The sequence below is a fragment of the Tinamus guttatus genome, unplaced genomic scaffold (genome assembly GCF_059628265.1).
Source record: "Tinamus guttatus ecotype Peru unplaced genomic scaffold, ASM5962826v1 Tinamus_guttatus_pri_ptg000749l, whole genome shotgun sequence".
Lineage (NCBI taxonomy): Eukaryota > Metazoa > Chordata > Aves > Tinamiformes > Tinamidae > Tinamus > Tinamus guttatus.
This window is the reverse complement of record NW_028289283.1, coordinates 1434496-1460152: the sequence shown is the minus strand read 5'-3', so window position 1 is coordinate 1460152 and position 25657 is coordinate 1434496. Positions and strand designations below refer to the sequence as shown.

Sequence of the window (25657 nt, the reverse complement as noted above, 5' to 3'; positions counted from 1 at the left end):
TAATGATCTGTAGCTTATGCAAGTATAGTTATTAACAGAAGCACAATGGCATACTACAAGATGAATATTCTTTGGTTATTCAGAAGCAGAGCAATTTCTCATTATTAAGCTGAATTAAAAAAATAGACACACATAGCGAGACACAACCTATATCGGCTGGGTAACTGATTGGAAGGCAGACAGAGACAGGCATCACAGAGAATGAAATACAAAACCTCAGAAGCTGTCAATCTGTTCATTTTGTATATCAGACTGTCTCAAAGACTCATTGCGAAGCCATCTATTAAATGTCTCAAGCAGTGTATTCCTTTTCACAACTTACATGCTATTGCTAGAAGGAGCAAAAAAAAAATCTTTAATCTTAAAGATATCGAGTATATATTTACTGACTTACTAGATGTACTTTATGTATACATTATTATTGCAGAATGATTTCATTTATGTCAGTGATGATTCCCCAAGGCGCATTGCGAAGATCCATGCTGGACTGGAGCTGGACTCTTCCACCTAAAGAGCTGCATACTTCTATCAATTACTCTCTAGGCGCTAAGTGCCCTCTAGGCACTGCAAGGCATACAGACTGCGTGCTTTGTACTTACCAAAAAACCTACCAAAGGTACAGTTTTTACAGTGTAATTCAGTTTGATGGAAAGCTAAAATGGAGAGTAAAAATAGTGATAGTCTAGTTGTTACAAGGCAGGGTAAATAGAAGGGTTATTATATTTTGCATTGTCATCTTTGCAGGAAATTGAAGAGCAGATTCAAATAGTTCATATTTTCTGATTGTAAAAGGGTGGATAAATACTTTACTGTCAGAAGCAGCAAAACAACAAGGTATTCCAACCTTGAATTTAAAAGAAAAAAAAAAAGCTTCTCAACTGGCAGTAGCAGACAGTGGGAAGGGATGCTTAAAAAAGATTATGAAACAACTACTGTGCTAAGAATTGCTATTATTTTTACTATTGAGGAGACTAGGAGAGTAGTAGGTTCACACTTCTCTTAATATCATCAGGCTTCTGTCAGCTTCTGTCAATTTTTGTGGGGCTTGGATGACTTCTTTTGTTTGTTTTTGAAGACTATCCACATATCATGGGCCAGTTGTATTTTGGCTGTTCATTCTGAAACTCCTTTCCCTAATCATTCCAAGGTTCAGAATAGTTTTGCTTTCTACAGAAGTGTGTGCATCCAGGGGGTGAACCAGTTCTGCAATTCTGAAAATCATCAAGAATCTGAAAAGGGACATTCCAAAATGGAGGATTGCCAGCCTAGTGAAACAATTTAAACATTTGTGGGTGATAAGTTTTCTGTGCTTTAACTGTTTTCTTAGATGTCAGCACACTATAATGGCCCAATAAGAATTAACACTTTCAAAACAACTGTTGAAAAGATGACATGGAAAGGGACAGTACCATTTGTAAATTGTGAATTGCCAGCAATACATTCTATATGACTTTACTAGAAACAGTGTCTTTTTGCTACACTAATTTAATCTCTTTCTGTCTCCCTATAAACAAAATTTGTCTGGCATATATAAAATGTAGCATATTCAAGCATTTTCAACCATTAGTATACAATTTTTATATTCTGCAATTCATAGTCTCTACTATCTTTCTGAAAGGTACTACACTCTAGTTCAAATGCAACTATTTTTTTTTCCTCAAAGGCCATGACTTTGAGAAAAGATAAAAATTCTCTTGAATTAAAATATTATTGTTGCTATTTAAATATTTACCTCTTTGGTAATGCTTGCTTTAAAAGGCAGATATCCTTATTCAAAATGCAGCACTGATATGTTAATACAATTGCTTCTTGAACTCTGCATGGCTTGTGGCTAGATGAGAAGTGGTAGATGTTAACCTGAATGAAGTCTGGAATTTCCATCCTGAGGGAAGTGTTAGCTTTTAAAACTTCGATTTTATTCCATATCACACACACAAGAGTGAAGTTTTTCTTGGAACGGCTATTTTTTTCTGTAAAACATTTCAAATTAAAATACACTGATATACCTGACAACTTCATTTTGGCTTATTAGTGCACTTCATTTTAAATTAGTTCTGGATAGGTTTGCATTGATTTAAACCAATGCATGGTATTGTAATTTGGGAGACTCAGGTCTCTGTATCTAACAAACTTTGCTCTCTCACCCTTCCACATCTATTTGAAATTAAATAATTTAATTGCACATCACACCATTTGATAAGCGACATTACATAATACAATATACTACCTTCCTGTGACCATGAACCTAGAGTTAAAATATGGGGCACTATGCTCTCAGAAGAAAATGCACTCATCTGGAGATGCAGGTAAATATCTGATATCAATGGTTCAAACAAAAAAAAAGGGCTTTTGTTTTATTAAATTGAATGGTTCCTTTTAATTGGTGATATGGAAAAGTAGTATTTTTTCGAGGGGGGTGGTTAGTTATGGTGTTGGTGTTCTTTGATCATCCTGATAAAACTGTAGTGAGCCGTAGTGGAAAATGCTTGCTGCTGTGTGTAGTGTGGTCTTACAGGCAGAGTCTGTAATGACCTGTAACTCACTGATCCTGGCATGCTCAATATTGGCCCATATAAAATCCTAATTTTCAGTTGCATTTAACCTTGTCTTTATCATTCAGGATAAAATTTTCTGTGTTACTTGTCTGCCTTGGAATGAGTGAGTCAGAGGTCCTGTGGAGAAGATAGTGTGCAAATTCTAGAAAATTATTTAATTAAATACTATACTGTACACAGCAGGGCTAACTTTGCACAACAACGTTAAGTTTGGGATTACTTTGCTTTCAAGTGCCTTACTTGGAACATTAATGTTCCTTAATACCATTTTTTTTTCGCTTCAGTATATAATAAAATAGCTGGCTACAAATGACCCATAGCATGCTGATTGAATTAGTTATTTCTAATGTCACAGCCCTATTGGTCAATGACTTAAAATGTAATGCATACTTAGGAAGGTAAGTAACATTTAAAATTAAATAAAGTCTAATGTTGGGCCTAATCCAAAATCACAGGAGTTGAATTCTGGTCCTAGTCCAATCAATAGAGATTTGCCACTGCTTTCACCAAAGCCAGGATTTTACAGCCACTATAAACGTCCCTGGCTGTTAAATATGAGCTTAGAGATAAATTTCATAGCAGGGACTTATCTAGAAACTAATTGATAAAACAGAAATCAACTATACATTTCTTTTTTTTACATACAAACCAACTATGCATTTGCAGGATATGGCAAGTCTTGTCACTACAAGAAAAGTTCTTTAAGTAAAATAAAAGTTTGTGCAGGATGGCATTTAACGTGCTGGTTTAACATCCTGCAGATAACTTGGGGTTCTAATGACTTTGAAGATTCCTTAAGTTTTATTAGTGCGGTCACCATGCTGTCAAGGCATCTTCTTTAGAATGATAGGATAGATGATGGGCTTGGTTATCTAGTTCAACCTCTACATCAAGCAGGACAGACTAATCATAACATTAGACCTCCCAGTTACATGTGTAGCAGCATCCCTCCCTTTTCTCCTTTGTTTCCTGGGTTACTTTGTGTTTGGTAAAACACCTGGTCCTAATTTTAAAAGCTTGAAGCACACAGAGAGGCATTTGCAAACATTACAGAAAACACAACAATTGTTAATTAGTACATTTTGGTTTGCTTAACAAATGTATCAGCGTTCATGCTTAGATCGCTCATCCATGCAGTTTGCTGTCCTGCCTCTAGTCACAAGCAATTTCCTTTTCTAATGAAGTAGTGGCACATTCCAAATACTCTGACAAATGTATTTTTTTTCTAATTGAGAAAATCTCTTTCATGAGTGCTGCACATGGCTTTTTAGCATTGGATTCAATTGCCCGTGACTGTAGTTTATTTCTTACTGATGTACTGTATGCTGCTACCTATAAAGTCTAACATTATTATCAGAGATAAAAAAGTCAAATTAAAAGGAAAGAAAGAGAAAAAGAAAAACCTCCTAGTGTTTGAAGGCTTTAAAAGATGAACCTAGCTTGCTAGTGCCAAAGGTAGAAGCTCTCTCAGGCTACAAATTAGCTAAGCACTTCAGTTGTGCTCTGTTTATGCAACATTTGATTAACTTTAAACACGATGCTTTTTAAAATAAGAATTAAAGCAAAAGAGAGTTTAAAAGTACTTTAAGCGCACACCCAAGCAGTGTGCAGAATATGGAAGTCACAGTGAATGCCTGCATGCCGATCAAGATGAGGGTTGATCATCTTAAAAAAAAGTGTCAAACCTATCCAGCTTTGATCAAAAGGTTTTTAGTGGATTGAACAGGGAACTTTTAGCTACAGCGGTAATCATTTCCTATCTATCATGGTCTCTCCAAGAAACACAGGATCAAACACAGATTCCTGGGACTGTGAAAGAAAGGTTTCCTAAGATTTAAAAAATGTTGATGTAAAAAGTGGGCTTGACTGAGGTGTCTTTAAATAGATTGTTCTCACTCCAGACAGCCAACAGGCATACTGAGGGAAGGTGAGATATGTCTCCAGATAGTAGCTCAACAAACATGACAATAGTTAAAGACAAATTACTGTAGGCTATAAAACTTTGTTCAAGCTGCTAAAACAAACTAAGCTTACTCATGAATGATAACTTAAAGGATGATAATCTGTTCACTCATTTCTGTAGGACAATGTGAAAACTTGTTTTCTATCTGACTCAGGCTCCTCCTATCCTGTTCAGGAAAGATCACCATGCAATGTCCCATCTGGTGCGGTCAATGCAATCTTGCAGGTTCAGAAGGAAATTACACAAGAGGTGCCAGTAGGTTCTTGCCTGTATTGCTAACTGAAGGGCTTCAGACTTCAGAGGCAGAAAAATAGGGAGTTCCTTCCTTGCTTCTTTCCTTTGGCCCAGATTCATGCCACATAGCTCCAGGCATTTGTATGAGATGTCTAAGATAGGAACCTAGTCAGCTTGTATTCCTTGTATGGTCAAAGAAGAGAGAAAGAAGCACTTCCAGGGTGTGATTTTGATCTTAATTTGTCTGCACGACTGTCTGAAGGTCCCTGTTGACTATCCTGCCAGCTTAGACTCCTTAATTAGGCATCAAGCCTGTTAATGTCCAATTTTGGTTTCTGCCTGTGAAATTTTTCCTCCTCCCCACTTACGTTTCTCAGGGGAGCACTTGGACCTCTAGTAAAGTCATACCTACTTATCCCTCACAGGAGACATGGGAGCATGTCCTTCATTTAGTGTTCTCGTTATCCTTGGTACTCATGCACCGTTAGTACCTACAAAAGTTGTCTTAACCAATGACACTCTAGCAGATACCAGCAAGGAAATGCTGCAACCAAAGGCATACATGCCACCACTGCTGTTTGGAAATTTAAGAACAAGTGGGAGTCCAAAATTACCACCAGATGGTGCACCTATTTAGCAAGTGACAGAGACACGTTCCAAGAGAAAGGGCAGCCACTGCCTCCAGCAATCCATCAAGTTGCTTCCCCTGCTGCTTATTCTCAGTTATGATATAAATTGAATGTGTTTGAAACATGGACCTGCCACTCATATTATTCCGTTAAATTTAATATGGAGTATGTTTTCAATCTCTGAAATGGAAGTCTTTAAATTGCTTGGCTAGCGGTATGAGGAAGTGGGAAAGACTATAGCAGATCTATGAATCCATGTTGAGAGAAGGGGAGAAAAAGAGATGGATCAGAAGCAGGAAATGGCAATGGGAATGGCAATGAGAAGGCTCCAAAACCACAAGTAGTCAATACAAAGCACTGTGTATTGCTGTTTTGTAAGTGGGGCTAGTTCTGGTTATTGATGGGTAAGTGGCTGGGAGAAGGTTAATGTCAGGACATTTCCAAAGGATATTCTTTAGGCAAAAGTCAGTATTTTGAAGGACTGTCCATGCCAGTAACCCAGGCAGAAAAAAAAAAAACATGGAATATTTTATCTGATGGTAAAGTTTTTTTCTTTCCAAGCTACTTCTCATCCCTAAACATTTGTGGTTCTCTGTACCCAGATAAAGAATAGCACAAGTTGATAAATGTGCATTTTCTGCTGCATGTCTTGCAATGTCACAAGGCCATGTGTATCTTTCACTTTGATTTGATTGAAATCAGTACATTATCATGTGTAGGATTTGACTATGTCTCTCTTCCCATCCTACTTTCCTTCTTGCTTTTAAGAAAATTTTAAAGAAGCACATAGGTTACTGGCAGTTCTCATTCATGAACATTACAAAGCTGATATAGAAGAAAATACTGTGGTGAGTGGATAGTCTCTCATTTCTTTGCATAGACGTGTCTTTTACTGCTTTGTTTTGCTTTGTTATGTTTTAAAGGATATCATAAACAGACATTAATATATTGTCATAATAATTAATCATTGTGAGTGATTAATTAGAAAGGTTGTTCTTTTAAATACAATCTGACCAGTAAGGAAAAGTCTAAACTGAAATTTCCCCTGAGCAAAGAGTGAAAACATCTGAATATTCTGTAACCTAAGAAGTACTCATTCTGAATGGATAAACTATTTTTTTGCTGTCTTTGTCCAAGCTGAAGTGAAGGTGACATTTAAGGAAACTCAATAAAATTCCCATACTTTCATTTTTCACATACCCCGTGGTTCCTCATTCAATACGAGAACTATCATTTTATGGTTTAAGCATGGACCAGGAGATAAGGAACTTGGCTTGTGTTCCTAGCTGTGCCATATATGTCTGTTGTGACCTTGGGCAAGTTATTTCATACCTCACTAGGCCATAATTTCCTTGTCTGGAGACTACAGATGACTAATTTCAGTGGGGAATCGAGAAGCTTAATTAATGTGGACTAACCTCAGTGGGGAGATGTGAGGTTAATGAACATTGGTGAAGTACTCTGGTATCTTCAAATGAAAATGGTTTCCACTAAGGTCTTCTTATCTGACCAAGAAGCAAAGGACAGAAATATCATGAAGGGAATTTGTTCTCATAGAGAGTAGGTTCAGGCCTGAAAGAAGACCAAACTGAAAAATCCCAGACGTCCTGTTCTCAAAAGATTACAAACGAAGTTTTCATAAGAGAGAAGTTTGGAAACTTTATGTAGTTATCCACAGAGAGTGTAAAACCCAATTTCATGAAGAGAAAATACCCTGTACTTACATGTAACATTAAGGAAAGCAAGTGAACACATTCCATAGGAAGAGTAACTGCTATTGAATGTCTTTTGTTCTGTATGTGTGCTGTGATTCTTGGAATGAACCTTCCTCTCCAAGATGCTCCTTTTCTAGCTACTGGCACACAATGACATCCCGACTTGGGCAATGTGGCTTGAATGGTTTCTCTCTCTTTCCCTTTCGCTTTTCTTTTTCTCTTTGCTGTCTCCCATTTACTTCAGCATTTCAGTAGTGCTGAAACCATGTTCTCTTCTCGTCTGTTTGCTTTTCTCTTATCCACTGATCAACCATGTTGCTTTATTTCAGACACTGTAATAATAACTGCAGCATAAACAGAAGCTCTTAGCAGGACAGTTCGCTGGGATTTCCCTGCCCTCTTGCACAATCATAAGTTTCTGCAGAACCACTTTTTTTGTTTGTTTTCAGGGATTAGTGGCCATATTTAACATACTACTGACATAAAGAGACATAAGTTTCATTCAAAGAACGCAAGACACTGATTTTTAAAAGACCCTGGACTATTGCATTACTAGATGTGGCCATGGAAATTTTGAAACATGACAGACAACCCTCAAATCTGAGAGCTAGTAAGATTGCTGGTGGGTTTTTACACAGCATGAGGTGTTTCCATGAATATTGTGCTCTGCTCAAAGTTAAATTCAAAGTGTCTGTGTTGAATATCTTATGTGCATGCTATCACTTTGTGTTAGCCTGGCCAACACTACTTCATATGATAGACAAAAACACTACTTGGTACATTCTAGCCTAATCCAAGACTTTTCACGTGAAACATTTGTTTTGTTTTGGTTTTAAGACATTTGCCTTTCAAACTGGTCTGTTTTAATTAGAGCTCAACCTGAACCACAAACTATGGATTTGAACTTTCCCAGAGTTCAGTGGTGTTCAGATCTGGCTTTTGGTTTGGCCCATCCCAGAGATAGGGTCAACTTCAAAGTTCAGATCTGGAAACAAACTTCTACAAAGTATGGAGCAGTAAAGATTATTTAATGAGATCCATATCTCATTTTAATTGTGGATTTGCAGTAGAGACACTTGCTAGCATTTTTTGAAAGTACCTTTTTGTAAGCAGTGTTTGTTTGGAATATCAAGCTACCTACTTAAAGATTCTTCTATTTAAACAGTCAAAAGGGAATTCTCCTTCCTGTTCCTAGTCCGAAAGCCTAGATCCAGATCTGAAGTTGGTGCACCTTTAAGTTCTACAGTATTTTCTTCTGAGTTTGGTTTAAGGCTCATTCTTCCCTTTGAAGATATCACGTCTAATAACAACAGTAGCTTTTTGTCAACTAGGAATTTGATCTTTTTATCCTCATAATACTTTGACTTTTCAGCTGAAAGGGTAGTTAACTCACAGTGCTGGCATCCACACATTTGTCCCATCCTCATGTGCAAACTGTTGCAGCTTATCATTTTAGGATGGGCTTGTACAATACTTGGCAAAATACAGGCTCAGTTAATTGATCCTAGCACTGTGTAAATAATAAATAACAACTGCTAACCTAACAGATAAAATAACCTGGTATCCCTAACTGGTAGGGATAGCCCAACAATTTCAGATTAGACAGTGATCCAGTAGGCTTCATGATGCCTGAGAAAATTAAAATAATACTCCTCGTTTTTCTGAGTCTTGTCATTTCCTAACTTCTGTCAGGACCAGAAGTTCAAGGGCTGAAATACTGTAAAAAAGATATTGCCCTTGTGATGTTTCCAGATTCATTTTGCAAACCAAAGAGGTTTGGATAAGCATCCAGACTTTGTATATTTATCCAAAACCTTCTGAGCTTTTTACTCTTTTAAATTTCTTTCATATGTATGATTTATGCCACATCTTGCTTATTGAGGTTACAAACTAGACTACCAGGCAGAGACCCTTCAAACACAAAAAAAGGATGAAAATCATTATTTGAACCTAGCTCTCCTCTCAGAAAGACTGGTAAAGCAAAGCAAATGCATCAGAAATGTGAATGCAGCCACACTTGGAACACTTGTGTAACACTCGTGTTTCCAAGTGTAAGAACACTTGGAAAATATTTAAGCAAATTTTAAAGCATCTTCCATTCAGTTCCATTTTCTCCTTTTGACAAAATTTAAGCTCTCACAGGTGACACAAATGATTTATGATGTGCCTCTCCAGCTATTTACCCTATACCTGCAAAATGCAATTTCTGTAGCAGAATTCGCAGATTGCAGCAGAATATAGCAGAGAGAATTAGCTCATACCAATGCATGGCAAACCCAGCTGTCCAGCTGAAATCACCAAGGAAGGGCTAGTTTGGGCTAGATTGTGAACTAAAGCAGATAAGATATGGTCATTCTGCTACCATGGACAATAACTGAGGTGTGGTCGCATCCTAAATATTAAGACTCACTGCATCGTACCTCCTCTCAAATCCTAAAATATATTAAACAGATCCCATCAAATACTGAACAACCAACTTCTCCACTATGTTCCTATGCATTCTTTTACAGAAAAAAAAAAGGCAGCATCATAGTATACTATTTGCTAAAAATATTTTTCTTTTTTTTTGTCATATGTAGGACAGTGGTCTTTTATGTATGCCTGTGTAGTTTTTGAGGAATATCCTGAGGGCACTTTGAAGGCTATACAGACAAGTTGAACACATAATAATTTGTGTGCCTGGAAAATGCTATGCCAGGTACACCCAGTGTGGTTGTCAGCTTTTCTAGAGTAGGGCCTACTCCATGTCTACTCCATACCTACTCCATGTTCATTGCCATCAGCACAAAAGGAAGGTCAAATCATTCTTAAGTGTCATTACTTCATAGTTAAATTACAAGCTATTCTCCTTATATTGATATTGTAGAGAAAGCTACAATGCTATATAGATGGTTATACCATTTTATGATATTGCTTTGGACTTAGACTTGAAATCTGGTAAATACTTAAAAAACCACATTATTTATTAGATCTATTAGATTAGATTAGTACTTTACTTTGCAAAATATCATTCTAATCCTATATTTGGTAGAATCAAGTAAAAGGACACTCTGAGAAGCTAGAAGAAAACACTAGAAGAAGTTGTGTTGTGTTCAGTGAATCAGTGAGACCAACAAAGTCATCTTCTTGCTCTTAGTGTAGTGATTTTTTTTTTCCACAAGCAGAATATAGAATTGGATAATGGGATGACAGTAGAATAATTCAAGCATGGGAGCTCCTTTACTAAAACCACCATACGCCCTTCACCCAGATGCCTGTTGCTGGAATAGTTAGAAACACAGACTGTGCAGGGAAATCTGGTTTAGCTCTCTGGTGGGGTAGATGTAGAATTCTTCTCCTGTCTCTGGATTTTCTACTGCCAGTTTGGGGGCCTCTCTGTATGGTTTGAGAGCTTCTGGAAGTCTTGCTTTTGGGTGTCTAGACACTCTCAATGCTTGGCCAGTAAGACTGGATACCTGCCTTGGCCATGTGGAAAACACCAGGCAGCAGAATGTCTGAAAGAAATAACAGCCCTATGTAGATTTAGCCCTAGGTATCTAGACTGTGTCCTACAAAGTAATTACATTTGTATATTGTAAATATTGGCATCTAATCTGAAAGCAGTATCTCTTCCTTGCAAAATGTCTAGGGTTATACTGGCTTGCTGCTGCTCTTGCTTTGCGTCGGTTTCTGAAAGGGGGTTTCTAGATTGATATTTCTGTATATCTCATTAATAATTTTATATATCAAACAGTTGTGTTATGTGGGACTGTAAGACAGGAGCATGAGCAAAATATTTATGTTGAAACATAGAAGAGGCCAGCTGCTGAGATCCTCCTTTGGTTGCAGGTGTCTTACTGGCAGTCAAGGAATATTTTTAACTATTTCCATAGGGGACACCAGAACATTTAGCTTCTCTCTGAAAAAGCAAATGCAACTTCAGCAAAAACTCTGGCAAGACACTTAAATAATTAGAGCAAAATGGTATAGGAGCACTAAGAGCTCCTACACCTGTACAATATATTGAGGTAACATTCATAATACATCGCCTCAAGAAATTCTGAAGTGAGAGCTGAAATTTCATCTGTAGCATCCATAGATATCTGCACACAGACACACACCCACAGACACTCTGGCATGCCCAGATATAAGAGCTTAGTGCTTAAACTACCCATAGTTCTGCAAACCCTTTAAAAGGTGTTATTATTTAACAAGTTTCTACAGCAGAGCACAGGTGTGCACAGTGATTTACAAAAGACATGACCACTGCCCTCAGGGATTTGTTATCTAGGTTAGAAGTGACATAAGATAACACAGGAGAAGATGACTTCATGCAAATGGCAGCGCAGATTTATTTTAAAGAAATGCTCTTCTACACACTGTATTTATAAATCAAGCCATTTAAATGACTGAAAAGAGATAATTAAAATACTGACCCAGGAGAGTTCATGCAGTAAATCCGCTGAGAATATCTTATTCTTCATGGCAATGACTTCTTAATATTAATGTGTATGGCAGCAGAGATGATAGAGTGTGAAATTAGTCCATAGTAAAGTCAAAAATAATCATAGAATCACAGAGTAATTTAGGCTGGAAGGATCCTCTCTTGACAGCTGAGGAAAATACCTATTCTGAATTGCTTGATTCACTAAAGGTCCACAAAATCCGCACACATGAAAATCTCAGTGACCTAAAAGGTTTGGTAGCACATTTATAAAGCAGTTGCATCCTGATAAACTGAAGCATAAACTTGACTAGAAAAGTGATTTGCTTAAAAAATGTAATGACACTGTCCCCTTTTCCTTGGTGGAGTGTTTTTTTTTTTTAGTGAGGTAGAAAGCATATTTTCTATCTTAAATTGGAGCTGAGAACATTTCCCTTGTTGAGCACCACAGATCTCAAAAAACTTTAGCAGGCGATATTGCAATGCAAAAGTTCTATCAATAACAACCTTAAAGAAGAAGAAAAGAAAATATGTCTACCTATTTGTAGATTCCTTCTCTCTTTTTCTGAAATACTATTTCATATCTCCTTGTGAAATGCCCATTAAAATAGTGAGCATAATGCAGAGGCAAAGCCTGCACATATGAAACATTTTCACGAATGGACTGGTATGAATGAATTATTATAACAGCATCTGAATCCTCATAGCCCCTTTTCATTTAGGGACATTAACATATTTTAGAATTCATTTTTTCTGAGGCGTCTTCAAGTGTCTTCTACAACAACTTAAAAAAAAAGAAAAATATATACTCTGCAAGATATCTCCGGCTGAGCACTCACATATTTTGATATATCAAAACACTATTAAAAAATTTTAAAATATTTAATTTTAAAAAATGCCAATACATTCAGCACAGAATCCACAGTAGATCCAGGGACAGAACTCTACTCCAGTTACTGGTACCCACATCCTACTTTGACAGTATTAGCAGTAGCATTGTGTAAACACAGCCAACTGTGACACCGCACAGACTTCTCTCAATGGTACAGTGTATCTGGAAACTTCCCCTCATGGTTTGGGCAGTATTTCTCAAGTCATAGTTCTGTGCATTCTTTAAATGACTGCGCAGCTCCATATTTTGACTAAACCTTGGCAAAAACAAGCAGTGGTGCTTTTGAATCAAAACTTAATTTCCCCACTTTTGTAAGAATGAGATATAGACAATTTGTTAGCTATGAGTTTCCTAAAGCAAGTACAGGTTTACAAGTAAAAGCTTAAAAAGTACCTGTTTTGCTGGACACTTTAAAAGATCTTGCTAAAAGCTCATAGTTAGCTTGCTAAACTCATAAAGCTGTGCTTAAAAACTCCGAAGTATATGCTGCCAAAAGACAGCCACTAACAGAATTATACTTGCTTTAGAGCAGTAATTCAGACAATTATTTACAGTTGCCAGGGTGCTAACCGAATATGTTTATGGAGTAAATTAAAAAAAACAATCCTGTAAATTGTTGGAAGTGTCATTACAGAAACCACTGTGGAAAGCATCATCAAGCTTTCAGAAAATGACCATGAAATTGGAAAAGTGCTTGAAAAATTGTGAAATGCAGAGGCACAGTAAATAGCTCTTTTAATTGACATGCTTCCAAAAGCACTATAAATAGTGACAGTAAGGAGTTGCAAAGAGGCAAGTGTGAAATAAATCTGGCTCATGCTCAGGCCATTCTGAAAGAAAATTTGACCAACCCGCAGGAGTAACAGAAAACAAACTTGTCGGGAGTCTGATTCTAGAGTGATGGCCGATATTTTGGTAGCTCCAACCTTAAAAATCTAGTGGGAGTCTTGAGATGAAAAAATGCTGAATAACAGAGGACTGTGTGTATAAAACTGTTATGTCACAACACTATACATTCTCACTTTTGAGATCTGCATCATTCTCTGTATCATCTCCTCCCAAGCCTAATCTATAACAGACACAGGCATAGTCTACAAAGAAGGGACTGTAATTGTGTTACACTCCTGATTTCCATTTGTTTCAATATGACATAGATCTATTGTGATTAAGCAGAGATTATTTGAATGTAACAAAATCAAACAGAACTATTTTAGTTAAACAGTAATAGGAAAATCTGCTAGATTTCATCAGGAAGTCTGGATGGAGTGACAGCTAATCTGTCTGCATCAAGTTCATCATTCATGAATACTTCTGAATGCAGAGGCTATGAGAAAAGCCACATGACCATGATTGACTATACTTGTTACTTTGACAGCAGGCTACGCAGTAATCGGTCAGTAGATATTTTGTTAGTGAGTGGAAAAAAAGAAAAACCAAATGGTCCACTACTCAGTGTATGAGACTTCAGTGGAGAGTATAAAGGAAGGATAATATTAAGAAGGACAAAAGAAAAATTGCGTTGGTCTTCACTGAAAGGATCAATGATGAGCAGATACTTACAGGATTATCATTGCCAACAGAAGGATACAATCTCAGTGTTAGATGTATGGAAGGATTATCTCAGTTGTATATTTTCTAGTTAGCTGTCCCTCATCTGAGAAAACTTAATGAAGCCATTTCAGATCTATTAGTCCTGACTGTCATTAGAGTTGAAAACTTGTGGAGAACTGTAATTAAGAAGAGTTGAAAAAACAAATGCATTGCCTTTGTCTGAGTGACATACATATATATATATATATATATAGGACCATTCATCTTAGTTTCAGTAAGTTAAAAAATTATATGAACATAAACCCATAACTTAAAACCTGGAGATGAGTAACAGTCAACAAGGATATGTCAAGAACAAATCATGTCGAATTTTCTTCGTAAGCCACCTGGGTCCTCAGAGGCAGAGAAGAAGCAGTTTATACCATATACCTTATGGCCTTAAATGATGCTTTTGACATAGTATTACATGACATTTTCATAAGAAAACTACAGAAACTGTGTCCAAATGGGGGTATCCTGTCTGGGAGTTAGAAGGTAGCTATTAAAATGGAAGGAGGTACTGAATGGATTTCCCTCTGATCTGTGCTGTATCTGACACTGGTCAGTATTTACATTCTTGGTCTGAATGGAATGGAGTAAAGAGTGGTTATTAAATTTTAAAATAATGCCAGGCTGTGAGCAACTGCAAGGAAGCTGGAGAAAGATTGGGTCAAAATTGAAAACAATCATGAATAATTGCAGAAATGCTCTAGAAAAAAAAGAAAAAGAAAATAGACAAGAGGTAGTAATCAAGAAAGACAAAGATCTATATGTGGGAATAATCGGTTGCATAAATGCAAGATGGAAAACATCTGTCATGATAGTAGCTGCACAGAAGACGACCACAAACTGAGTAAGAGTCAAAAATGTCCTGCTGCTGTGAAAACATCTTATTGGCATGAGTAAACAGGAGTGTAGCATGCAAGACATGCGAAATGTTCCTTCTGTTCTACCCAGAATGGGTAAGGCCTCAGCTGGAGCGCTTGGGCACATCCATGTTGCTGCGCTGCAAGAAACTTGCCAACCAGTCTACAGAGTCCAGACAAGAGCAACAGAGAAAATCAGAGGTCTTGAAACTGTGGCCTACAAAGACTGATGGACTAAGTCTAGAAAGGGAACAAAGAACAAAAGTATTTCAGTGTTAAAAGGCTGCTGTTGGAAGAACAGAAGAAATCATTTCTTTGCAGAGTTAGAAGCAGTAGGTTTACGTTGAGTGGGACAGTTTCAGGTTAATAATGGTAAGACAGGTATAATAGCAGGAGTCTTGAGCACTGAAACAGGCTGTCCAGGCGGTCTGCAGCATCTTCATCACTGATCGTTTTAGGACCAGGATAAATAAAAAGCTGTTATAAATGATGTCTTTATTATCAGGCTATATTGAGGAATGATTGAGGGGTGCACTAGATGATCTCTTGAGGTTCTTTCCAGTCCTACTTTTTAATGATGTTTTATGCTTACACAAACTACAGTGTTCTGCATTTCTTACATGTAGCATTGAGTGTAGTAAATTACAGGATTGAAAAAAATATCACTATCCTAGCATTCAGCTTTTAGATTATAAACCAAGGAGCCCAGAATCAGTTACGCTGAAAATGTAAATAGAGAAAAGATCTGTTCCAGACAGTGAGAAAACTCTCACTGATTTCTATTACTCTTGGATCAAACTCAAAGAACATGTAGTATTTTCTTTGAGAATTATTAAAGAATATGTTGAATAAAATATAAAACTATTAAGCTTGCCAGCAAAAAAATTCATCCGTCTGTAACTGAGTTGCTACTGTTTAACTTCAGTTTTGTCGTTTAGATATATCTATTGTTTTCCTCCCATAAAAAAATACTCAGTGTGTCCTCATTTTTCGCATGTAAAAGAAGACGTGTCCGAAAGGATTGGTTTGACAAAAAAAAAAAACTAACTTCTGATGTGATTCATTTCCTCTTATCACTGACCTATATTAATATTGACATTTTTTGTCATATAATCAAAAATCCACTGGTGACTACAGACTATGTAAGTTTGCTTTGTTTAATTGCAGCATGTAATTGTTTTTCTTCTATCATTGTTGATCCACAATTTAGCAAATTACTGTCCAAATAGTATATATTCCACAGTCTAATATTTCAAGTTAAATTGCAATTCTAATAGCTAGCATTCAGTAGCGCTCTTATTCATCTGGCTGCTGACAGAAGACATTTCTGAATCGTGTGTGGAATAGTAATATCTAGTTATTTAGAAAAATAGATGCCTTGCTAATAAGTATGAAACAGTTAGATATCTAAAGCTGCACCCACAGCTGAATGACCAAAATATATATTTAGCATACATGATTCTCAGCTGATTGTGGTTATATGCTGCTGAATATATGTGTATTAGAATGTAGTAAACTACAGCAATTATGGAACTTGTAATAATTTCCACTCCAGATCATCTAAGTTTAGTGCTCAGTTAGCAGTCGAAAAGTTAGTCAGAGATGACATCTAAATTAGGGCTAAAATACAGGCTGCTCCAAGAGCAACAATGGTTAAATAGTCTGCTCTCATCCTATCTGCCAGAAATTGCTCATTACAGGAAGCAATGATCCAACATCTGTTTGTGCGAGCAGAAAATGCCTACATTAGTGGGTGCTGGAGTATGTTTTAAATGTAACCTGCAGTCAGAATGCAAATGAAGTCAGGCAAATGGTAGCAGCTCTGAATGGCAGACCACGTGCAAGAATTCTCTCATGTCCCAGGAGATTGCAAGGAGCAACTTTCACCGTCTTAAAAAATATATGTCTTCACTGTAACTGGTATAGACGGTCATCTTGTATTGGAGCTTTCTGATCACAGAATTTGTGTTGGCTATCCTATGTTTCAAAAATAAAAAAGAAATCTCTGCCTTAACGCCTAGGAAGACGTTTCTAACATTGAAATGGATGAATACAAGGGTCACAACAGGAGCCAAGCAGTGTCTTTTCCATCAAAATAAGATCTCACTGGAATTATTTCAATCTACATGATAGATTTTTTTAAAGTCAAGCAGGAATTTTTATCTTCTGAGACACAGAGAATGAGTAAATACAACACCAAATTACTGGGGGCTATCATGCTATTTATCAGGAGAAGAAAAATCTAGTTTTACGTTAATCAGGTAAAATCCCAAATCTGCTGCTATTTTTAATAGTCTCTCTCTCTTTCATGATTTTTTGGAAAAGTTTTGGCTTTGCTTCATTGCAGAATGGGAATATTTTTGAATATTTTTTTTCTGAATCTGAAAATTTCATAATATAAGTTTATTGTTCCACACTCAGTTATCAGAGTAACTGTTATTTAAATTGTGTTGGTTACCTGAAAAGAGACGTGCTTAGAAATGACTCCACATGGTGACATTCCAATGGAAGACTCTGTACAGAGCAGACACATTTTTTGAGAACAGAGGTTTCCCTTCCTCCTCCATCAGCATTTTATGATATATTGTATTGATCCTAGGTGTTTAGAGAACTGCTGAGATAATGCTTACACTGAGTTCCAGAGAAATATCAGACAATCAGCTAATTAAAACAAAAATCAAAGCAAAGCAAAACCAAACCAAATCCAAACCACTTAATTCTTAGCCGATCCAATGGGAAGTGAACAGCATTTACTGAGATGCCCTAACAAAAGGAACTCAATTTTCCAGACAAATTTTATTTTTGAACCCTTCTTATTTAATAACCATGTTGAGATGTGACAATCATCCTTTCAGAGAGTCAATACAGTTTCCACCTGCTGTAATTTCAGTGCTCCTATAGCTCTCAAGCGTGTGAAAGATGCTTTCCTCTTGCACTGCAGGTAACCAGGGATATGATGAGGAAGAATGGGAGAGAAAAAAGGACAAAGACATAGAATATTCGTTAGTTTTAAACAACTGATCAAGGGAAATGCCTCATGAAAACTCCCAGAGAAGTTACTGACAAAGTAGCCATTATGTAATGCCCAGCCTCCTGTTGCAGATGTTGAGCCTACAAGTAAAAATGAAGCAGTATGTCTCTAGTCAGTCTCTTGGTGGATCTATTGAACTACAACTATATTCCATGATAAGACTATGTTGCTATTTTTTTAGGCTTTTCTGAACATGTTTCACAAATGTCTGAACTCCTCAAAAATCTCCATAAGAGAAACTGCAATCTGAATTATTCCCATCCTGAAGAGGAAGGAAAACTTGAACATTTCTAATATCTAGTGTTTACTGTGTCTCATAATTCCAGTTTTTCAATGTATAGATTAGGAACAGGTATTTTTCAAAAGAAATGAAAAAAAAAAAAAGAAACACTGCAGGTCCACAACACACACTTTAAAACAGGGATCTCTTCTTGACTTCAGCTGGAGAACGAAGAAAAGAGGAGTGAATATTGATAGGTGTTTTTAGAGAACATACTACGAAATGGAACAGAAGTTTCCAAACTTCTCAAACTTTTTTTGGAGTGTTATCAACCCCCAGAATTTCTTGTGGACCACCAGGCATCATTATCATCAAACTTTTAATTGAAAACACTATTAAAAACACTGTTTAATATGGCTCTGCGGATTAGCTGCAAACCTTTTACCATGGCCTCCTGGACCACCAATGTTCTGCGGACCATGGTTTGGGAACCACTGAACCAGACTGCACACATAGTATGCCCCAACAAAACATTTCTGTGTCTGAAAGCAAAATCAGTCCTTCTATTATATAATGTACTCAAATAATATGCAAGTGAGTTTAACCTCCTCAGTACCTGGAAAAAACACAGCTCTCTCTTGTTTTTCTCTTACCTTAGTTTTCTTTTCTTTCTTTCTTTTTTTTTTTTATTGCTTTGGAGAAACAAGTTAATGGAGCCAAAAAACAGTTTATGATTGCTTCTTGTAGGATGTCTCTCAAATCCAGCAGCAGTGTAACCTTTCAGGAAACTATCTATGAAAATAAGAAATACAAAAAAAAAAAAAAAAAAAAAAAAACACATTGAGCACAAGTCATTCGAGAACAGTTATGATATCTGTGTATCCTAAAATAAAAATTCAAAAATAGCCTCTGTAAATAGGTTCTTTTTTTTTTTCCTTTGCATTTTTTTTTAATTTTTATTTTCTCCTTCCCAAAGCCATTAACCCTGTTAAAGCTCTGTGTGTGGTCATTAAAGCATTTCAGCAACTCTCTGCAAATTCTTTACAGTTATTCTTTGGCTGTGGTACAACAAGATTGTCTACTTATCGCCAGATAAATACACAGAAGAAGATGATGAGAGCACTGAGAAATAGTCTTGTAGGGAAACATTTTAAAGGGGAACAGCAAAATATGAAGGGCCATGATGAAGCCCTAAATTCAGTCAATGACAGGCCGCAGAGTGGGATGTAGCCATAGAGTCCTTTTCAATCATTCTGCCATTGAACCTCTTTGCTTATGGATCCCAAAGGCGACTCAGCCAACCGGTGTCTAATAAAGCAATGAGTTTATTTGCCTCTCTTCATATAGTCTATATCAACAGCTGTCATAAGGAATTGGGAACAAGGGACCTTGGCAGGTAGTAGCAAAAAAAAAAAGTAGAAAAAAAGAAAAACTGAACTTTACACAAAAACAAGTGTTTCTTACATACAGTATCATAGCTGTTTTGGAGGAAATAAAGATGCCACAGCAGTTCACTATGCTTTGTACACCCAAGAGCTAAGCTAAGGCAGAAGTTTGCCTCAGGGTGTGAGAGGGAAAGAGGAGTTACAGCAAAGGGAAGTGTTGGTCTCTACCTTACCTTGAAAGAAAAAAAATGCCTACCTAAATCTTGACTTCACAGGCCTTTTTTACTATACTTTGCACAGAGGACTGAAACATTTATAAAGATAGATGAATGACCTTGCCCATTTGCATCCTAGCCCTCCTGCATATCTGAAAGTGTATTTCTTAAGGTGTCTGAAAGTCCCCTTTTCCCATGCAGTGCTAACTCCTAAAACCAGCTCCTATCTTCTGGTGAACATTGCCATCAGCAACTCGTCTATTAGTCATCTGAGATGCATACAGTCCCACTGAGTGAGCAAACCTGGCTAGATCCTATACAAGCAATCTGTGTAGCCTCATCTCACCAACGCCCAAACACATTGCTCAGCTCCCCCTTGTTTAGAGGATTAGATGGGACTGTCCTATTTGCTGGTGCTTACCTGGTCCACCATGCCTCAGTCTAGCCAATGAGGCTAGAATGAGGAATAGACATTAGTAGTGATGCTCACCTTACATTCCCACCTGCTGCTGCTGCAGTACACAGGGTGGGTATTTTTTCAGTAAGGGCCGCCTTTCTGCCAAACCCACCAGCTCTTGGCTTCTCTCCACAGGAAGCAGGGAAGCTGCGTTCACCTACGCCATCACTGCTGCCGGGGTCGCGCACGCCGTCACAGCCGCCTGCAGCCAGGGCAACCTCAGCAACTGTGGATGTGACCGGGAGAAGCAGGGCTACTACAACCAGGAGGAGGGCTGGAAATGGGGAGGCTGCTCTGCGGATATCAGATACGGCATTGAGTTCTCCCGAAGGTTTGTGGATGCCCGAGAAATCAAGAAGAACGCTCGGCGGCTGATGAACTTGCACAACAACGAGGCTGGGAGAAAGGTATTTTGGAAAGGATGAGGGATGGGGAGACGTGTGTGCTGGAGGAAGTGGGTTTGGTCTAAAGAGGAATTCCACAACAATCCACCTCTTTCTCTGCTGGTGTCCCCCATCCGCATGAATTTACACAATAGGATTTGACATCTACATTTTGTTGTCACTGTTGTTGTCACTGTTCCTCTAAATTTTTCTGCTTCCTAAGCCTTCTTTCCCGTCCATTCACTAACAGCCAGGACTTTGCTGGAGCTATCTGGGATAATGATAAATCCTTGCTTTCCATCTCCCTTGCAAAAATCTAGCAAGAGATCATGGGCTTGTGATGGGACAGGACTGGATGGCTACATTGTTGAACTCCCACAGCACCAGCCGCTGTTTATTCCATCCAAGAACAAAACACTTCTTTGACCACAGTTCTAATCAAATACATCAAAGCAAATACACAGTTGTCCACTTCTCCCTGGCAAGGTACAGTCAGTTGCACGATAAATGTCATTTTGGATGAAGAAACAATTTCATGTCTACAACCACGACAGAGTTCCTTGAAATTGAAACAATAAATTGGCAGAGCTCCATTATGTTTATGTCCATTGAATAACTATCCTCACAGCTCTCAAAGCTTGCCCTTTAAAAAAAAGTAAGATAAATCCTTCTACACAATATACACCAGACTCAGAAGAGACTCCTTCAAGATGTTTTCACCCAAGTTAAAAAAAAAAAGAGTAGCTTCTTCCAAGTGTATGTATATTGTGTAATAGGAGACTCCAATACACTATTGCTTCCCATGCAGCCCCCAAAGTTAGACTGATATTTTCTTCTCTAAAACAGCGTATTTTTATTCTACACCAAGCAGTAGTTGTTGAGGTCAACCTCAGAGATGGCTGAATTGATGGTGACAAATGCACTACAATCATCTTACAGTCTGTACTTTGGAGAATGCAGCAAAACTTCCAGGGGATTTCAGTCTGTTGTGCACTGAATTTGAAGGGTTTCTCTGGGCAGCTACCCACTGTGGGGTAAGTATTAGATTAAATTCAAAGTGAGGAAAGAGAACAAATGTGGTACGTAATCCCAAATGAAGAGACAGAATTCAGATGTGAGGGAAGCAGTTGATTCAGAAGAGCACAACAGAAAGCATCCTTAAGAGCGGCCCACTCTTTTTTTTCCCTAAAACTGCTCTGTCAGATGTTTAAGAGTATCTAATACAGGAGTATGGATTCGTGGAAGACTGGTCCAAGGCTCTTAGTTAAAGTGTTTCACCCCAGTGTCATGTATTGCCTTTGGAGGCAAAACCGGAAGAAAGCCACAAATTCAACTTGCAACGGAACACTTAATACTGCTTAGATGGTCTATGCCCCCTACTGAAAGTGACAACCACTTGTGGTACTGTGGATCCCACTCCCCACCCCCAAATGATGATACACATCCCATTTTGAACATCTTCATATGTAAAAGAGGGCCAGAGGAACAAAAGTGGATGCAGAGATGAAGAACAGTGAAGTCCTTTGCCTAAGGGCAGAAAGCAGATAAATATTTGAGCTAGGCACTGACCCCAGGTCCCTCCATTCTAAATACATCTTGGTAACCACTAGTCCACATTGCTGATTCTTATTAAGCAAATCATATTTTTACTGAATTCATCAGAATTTCATAAAGAGGGGGATATAAGTGAACCAAAGAAATGTCTGTTTGTACAAATTTCTGCTAGCAGTACTCATGCAAATGCATTTATGTTAACATTTTTAAGAACTTCATTTTATGTGAATATTCTTGCAAAAGCAAATTATATCACTTACATTAGTATTTTTGAGATAAGAAGAAAAAGGCTTGCAAATACTAACAAAAGAGGCTTTTCCATCAAATGCAGTTCTTTACAAATAGTGTTTTGGAATTCACCAACTTTATTGTTCTTGCTATTTTTCAGTAGTCACTTATACCCATATGTTTTCATCATAATAATTAATGCATCATTTTGAACAGCTAAGGTTGCCTTAAAGTGTTTGATGAAATTCTTTATTTTTGGTTTTGTTTTTTTTAAGTCATCAAATCCTGAGGAATGTGATCATATAAAAAATGGTTTGAAGGCCACTTATAGGAATAATGTTGGTGTTATGACATACATTCCCATGAGATTAATATGTAGAGTTGTAGAGTACATGATACTTGGTGATTCTGGTTCATCTGAGATCATCTGGTATTTGTGTAAATTAGATTTTCTGAATTTGAGGATTGACTGAAACTCAAAGTCCGAGCAAAATTCTGGAAACATGGGTATGTTGTGTTTGTTTTCTACTTGGAGGTTTTATGCAGTTACAGAGTTTTAGGCAATATCCACCTGAAATGACAAGTTAATTTTGTGAATCCAGATGGACTTTAAACCTCCTACTTTCATCTGATATTTGGCAGCTTTGGGGAGTCTGGGCAAGCTTAAATTAGACTGTGAAATGGAAACAAAATCTGAATGAGGAACTTACATAGGGGTGTCATTCTGATATATTCGACATGGTCCTTTTTCACGCTTATGCCAGAAATACTGCATTTATGACTGTACAATTGCTCAATTCACTGAAGTTACATCTTTCTTGTTTCCTCTTTCAAAATCTTAGAACCGCTTTAGGGTAGAACTGACAAGAGAGTAAACAAAATATAAGATTTTGTAGGTTCCTACAGAGAACTTACCATGTGAACGGTTCTGTCAACCATCAGTAGTTACAATTCAGTCTTATCAATACCTTATAATGTTAAGGGAGGAAGGAAAATAACAACAACTTGAATATGACCTTTAGTCAGTTCAGCTCCCCAGGGTCTTATATTCCACAGGATTTCCACTTTTCACCAAAAAAAATATGCAATTTGCATTTATAATAATAAAGCTAACCAGCACTTATTTAGTTATTGCTGATATTGAACTGGCTTTTTAGGTTGGGTAAGATCAACAATATATAGCCCATAAATTTACTATTTTAATTTTAGTCATCTCTCTAAAACCTAGAGAGGCCTAGTACAGAAACATCAAGAATGAAAGGACACAAAAAGCCCCCAGTGCCACGTAAAATTTCCAGCTTGCTCTGAAGTCAGTGGAAGACCCTCAATGGCTTCATTAGACTTTTGTCAGGTGTCAAGAAAACCACTACTAGAAGCTTATTCAGGAGCTTGGTCAGCGTTTTCAACCCCAAGGCAATAATTTGATATAGTATTAAACCGCTGCAAGGAAAGTTTCATGGACTGTGGCAGGAATTTTACCTGCTCACATTCTCTCCTGGTGCCTGTCCCAGAATTGCCTCTTCCTCTCTCAGATATGCCTAGGGGTCAAAACCATTTGTAACTATAGCAGTGACTCTAATGTTTTGCTATCATAGGGATGTTCTCAAAAGCTGGCCTGCTGATATTTCACTGTTGTTAAAAATAGAGCACTGAGGAACTTCTTGAGGAAAAAACTGCATGCTGTAAAAATAATTATATAAACTTTGGAAAACAGATGAGGGGGGAAAATAGATTTGGATGCTGTTTGACTTGATTCTGGAGCAGGGATGCTCACCATAACATTCTGATAAGGTACCTCCTTGAAAAAAACAAACAAACAAAAAAAACCCCACATAGTTAGGCTTTTAAGGGAATTCCTGGCAATAGTGGAAAGACTGAATCCTCTCATAGCCCTACATTGCATTTCTAAGAATGTTTCAGCTAATGGCAAGTTTATGAAGTTTCTAATATGCTTGCAATGAATGGCACCAGTGACAAAATAACAAATTTGGTATCAATGTCATTTGGAAGAAATAAAGGTTAATTTAGGGACTTCTGATGACATGAGATCCTACTGATGGAATATCTATGCTTTTTAACTTCACTGTTATGTTTTAAATGTCTTCTGTGATTCAAAATGGAAGGTACAAATGTGGTAAACTAAGCTTCTACCCATTCCTTTGCCACAGAAGACTAGCATAAGTCTAACGCAAATGTTGTTGTGAAAAGCGGAAAGAATGGTTTGCTGCAAATCTGAATGATTGCAAAGAGATCTGTGGGCAAAACCTCGATAGAGTAATGAAAAATTAAATACCATCAAATCAAGTCATCTTTGATGCTGTTTTATGAGACAGCTTTCCACCATGTATTTTTAGCAGCAAGTATCTTTATTCTGGGATAAATGAACTTAGAAAGAGTAACATCTGGGAACATATGACATTAATCTTAACTTTTTGTTGAAAGCTTCAAAACAATGACCTGCTCTCATGAGGCAATTCAATTAGAAAAATGGGGCATTTGTTTGTTTGCTTTTAAGGGGGAAGCTAAAAGAACAAGCTGACGAATTGGTAGCAGATCACAGCTTTTACCAAAAGAAGAGAATAAATGTTTCCAACAGTTTATCAATCAATTAGGCTCTTGCTATAGACAATGGCTGTGGTTATGTGGAGAAAAATGCTGGCCTATTTTTTCTCCTTACAGAAACACACCCACAACATCGAGTGCCAGAAACTCAGCCTGGTACCATCCCAATATTTATCCCTTTGTAATGTCAATGGTTTTTTTCCGTGTTGTTTTTTTGGAATGCCTGGAAGATGACAACATCTTATTTTACATTTGAAACAATAAGAGTGTGGGGACAAAAAAAATTCAGACTCTCTTTAAATGAGATTATTCAATTACTTGGAACAACGTTTCCATCTAAGCCATGACTAGTTCTCACAGTTCTTGGCGCCACAGAACTGTGGTACTGGGAAGGGTTTTTGCTGACATGCTTTGGCGGCAGAACAGCTAATGAGGTGATTTGATGGTCACCAACCATTATATATATGTGTATATATATAGTGTGTGTGCGTGTACATAATTATATATATTTATATATACTGTCTCTGCATGCGTAAAATATGTTAGAAAGTGTTAGCTCCATTCACCCCTCATGGAATATTTAAACTATTAAGCTCATGCCTGCAAAATGCTCAGCATGCTTAAAAGATTGCAAACTGCCTTCACTGGCACCTAGTGAGAGATAAAAGTTAGACATAACCTGTAAAAAGCAACTCTGGATGAAATGCACCAAAGTTGCCGTGATGGCTTATTCACAGTGTCAAAGAGAAAGCTAA

At 37.4% G+C, this 25657-nt stretch overlaps 1 protein-coding gene across 1 annotated transcript in view; it reads left to right on the top strand.

Annotated features, from left to right (window-relative positions):
• Positions 1-25657, top strand: part of WNT7B (Wnt family member 7B) — an 80318-nt gene that overhangs the window by 48479 nt on the left and 6182 nt on the right. The window contains exon 3 of the mRNA XM_010213407.2: positions 20311-20582. Coding sequence (XP_010211709.1) covers positions 20311-20582 — 272 coding nt within the window. The remainder of the gene's footprint in view (positions 1-20310; positions 20583-25657) is intronic.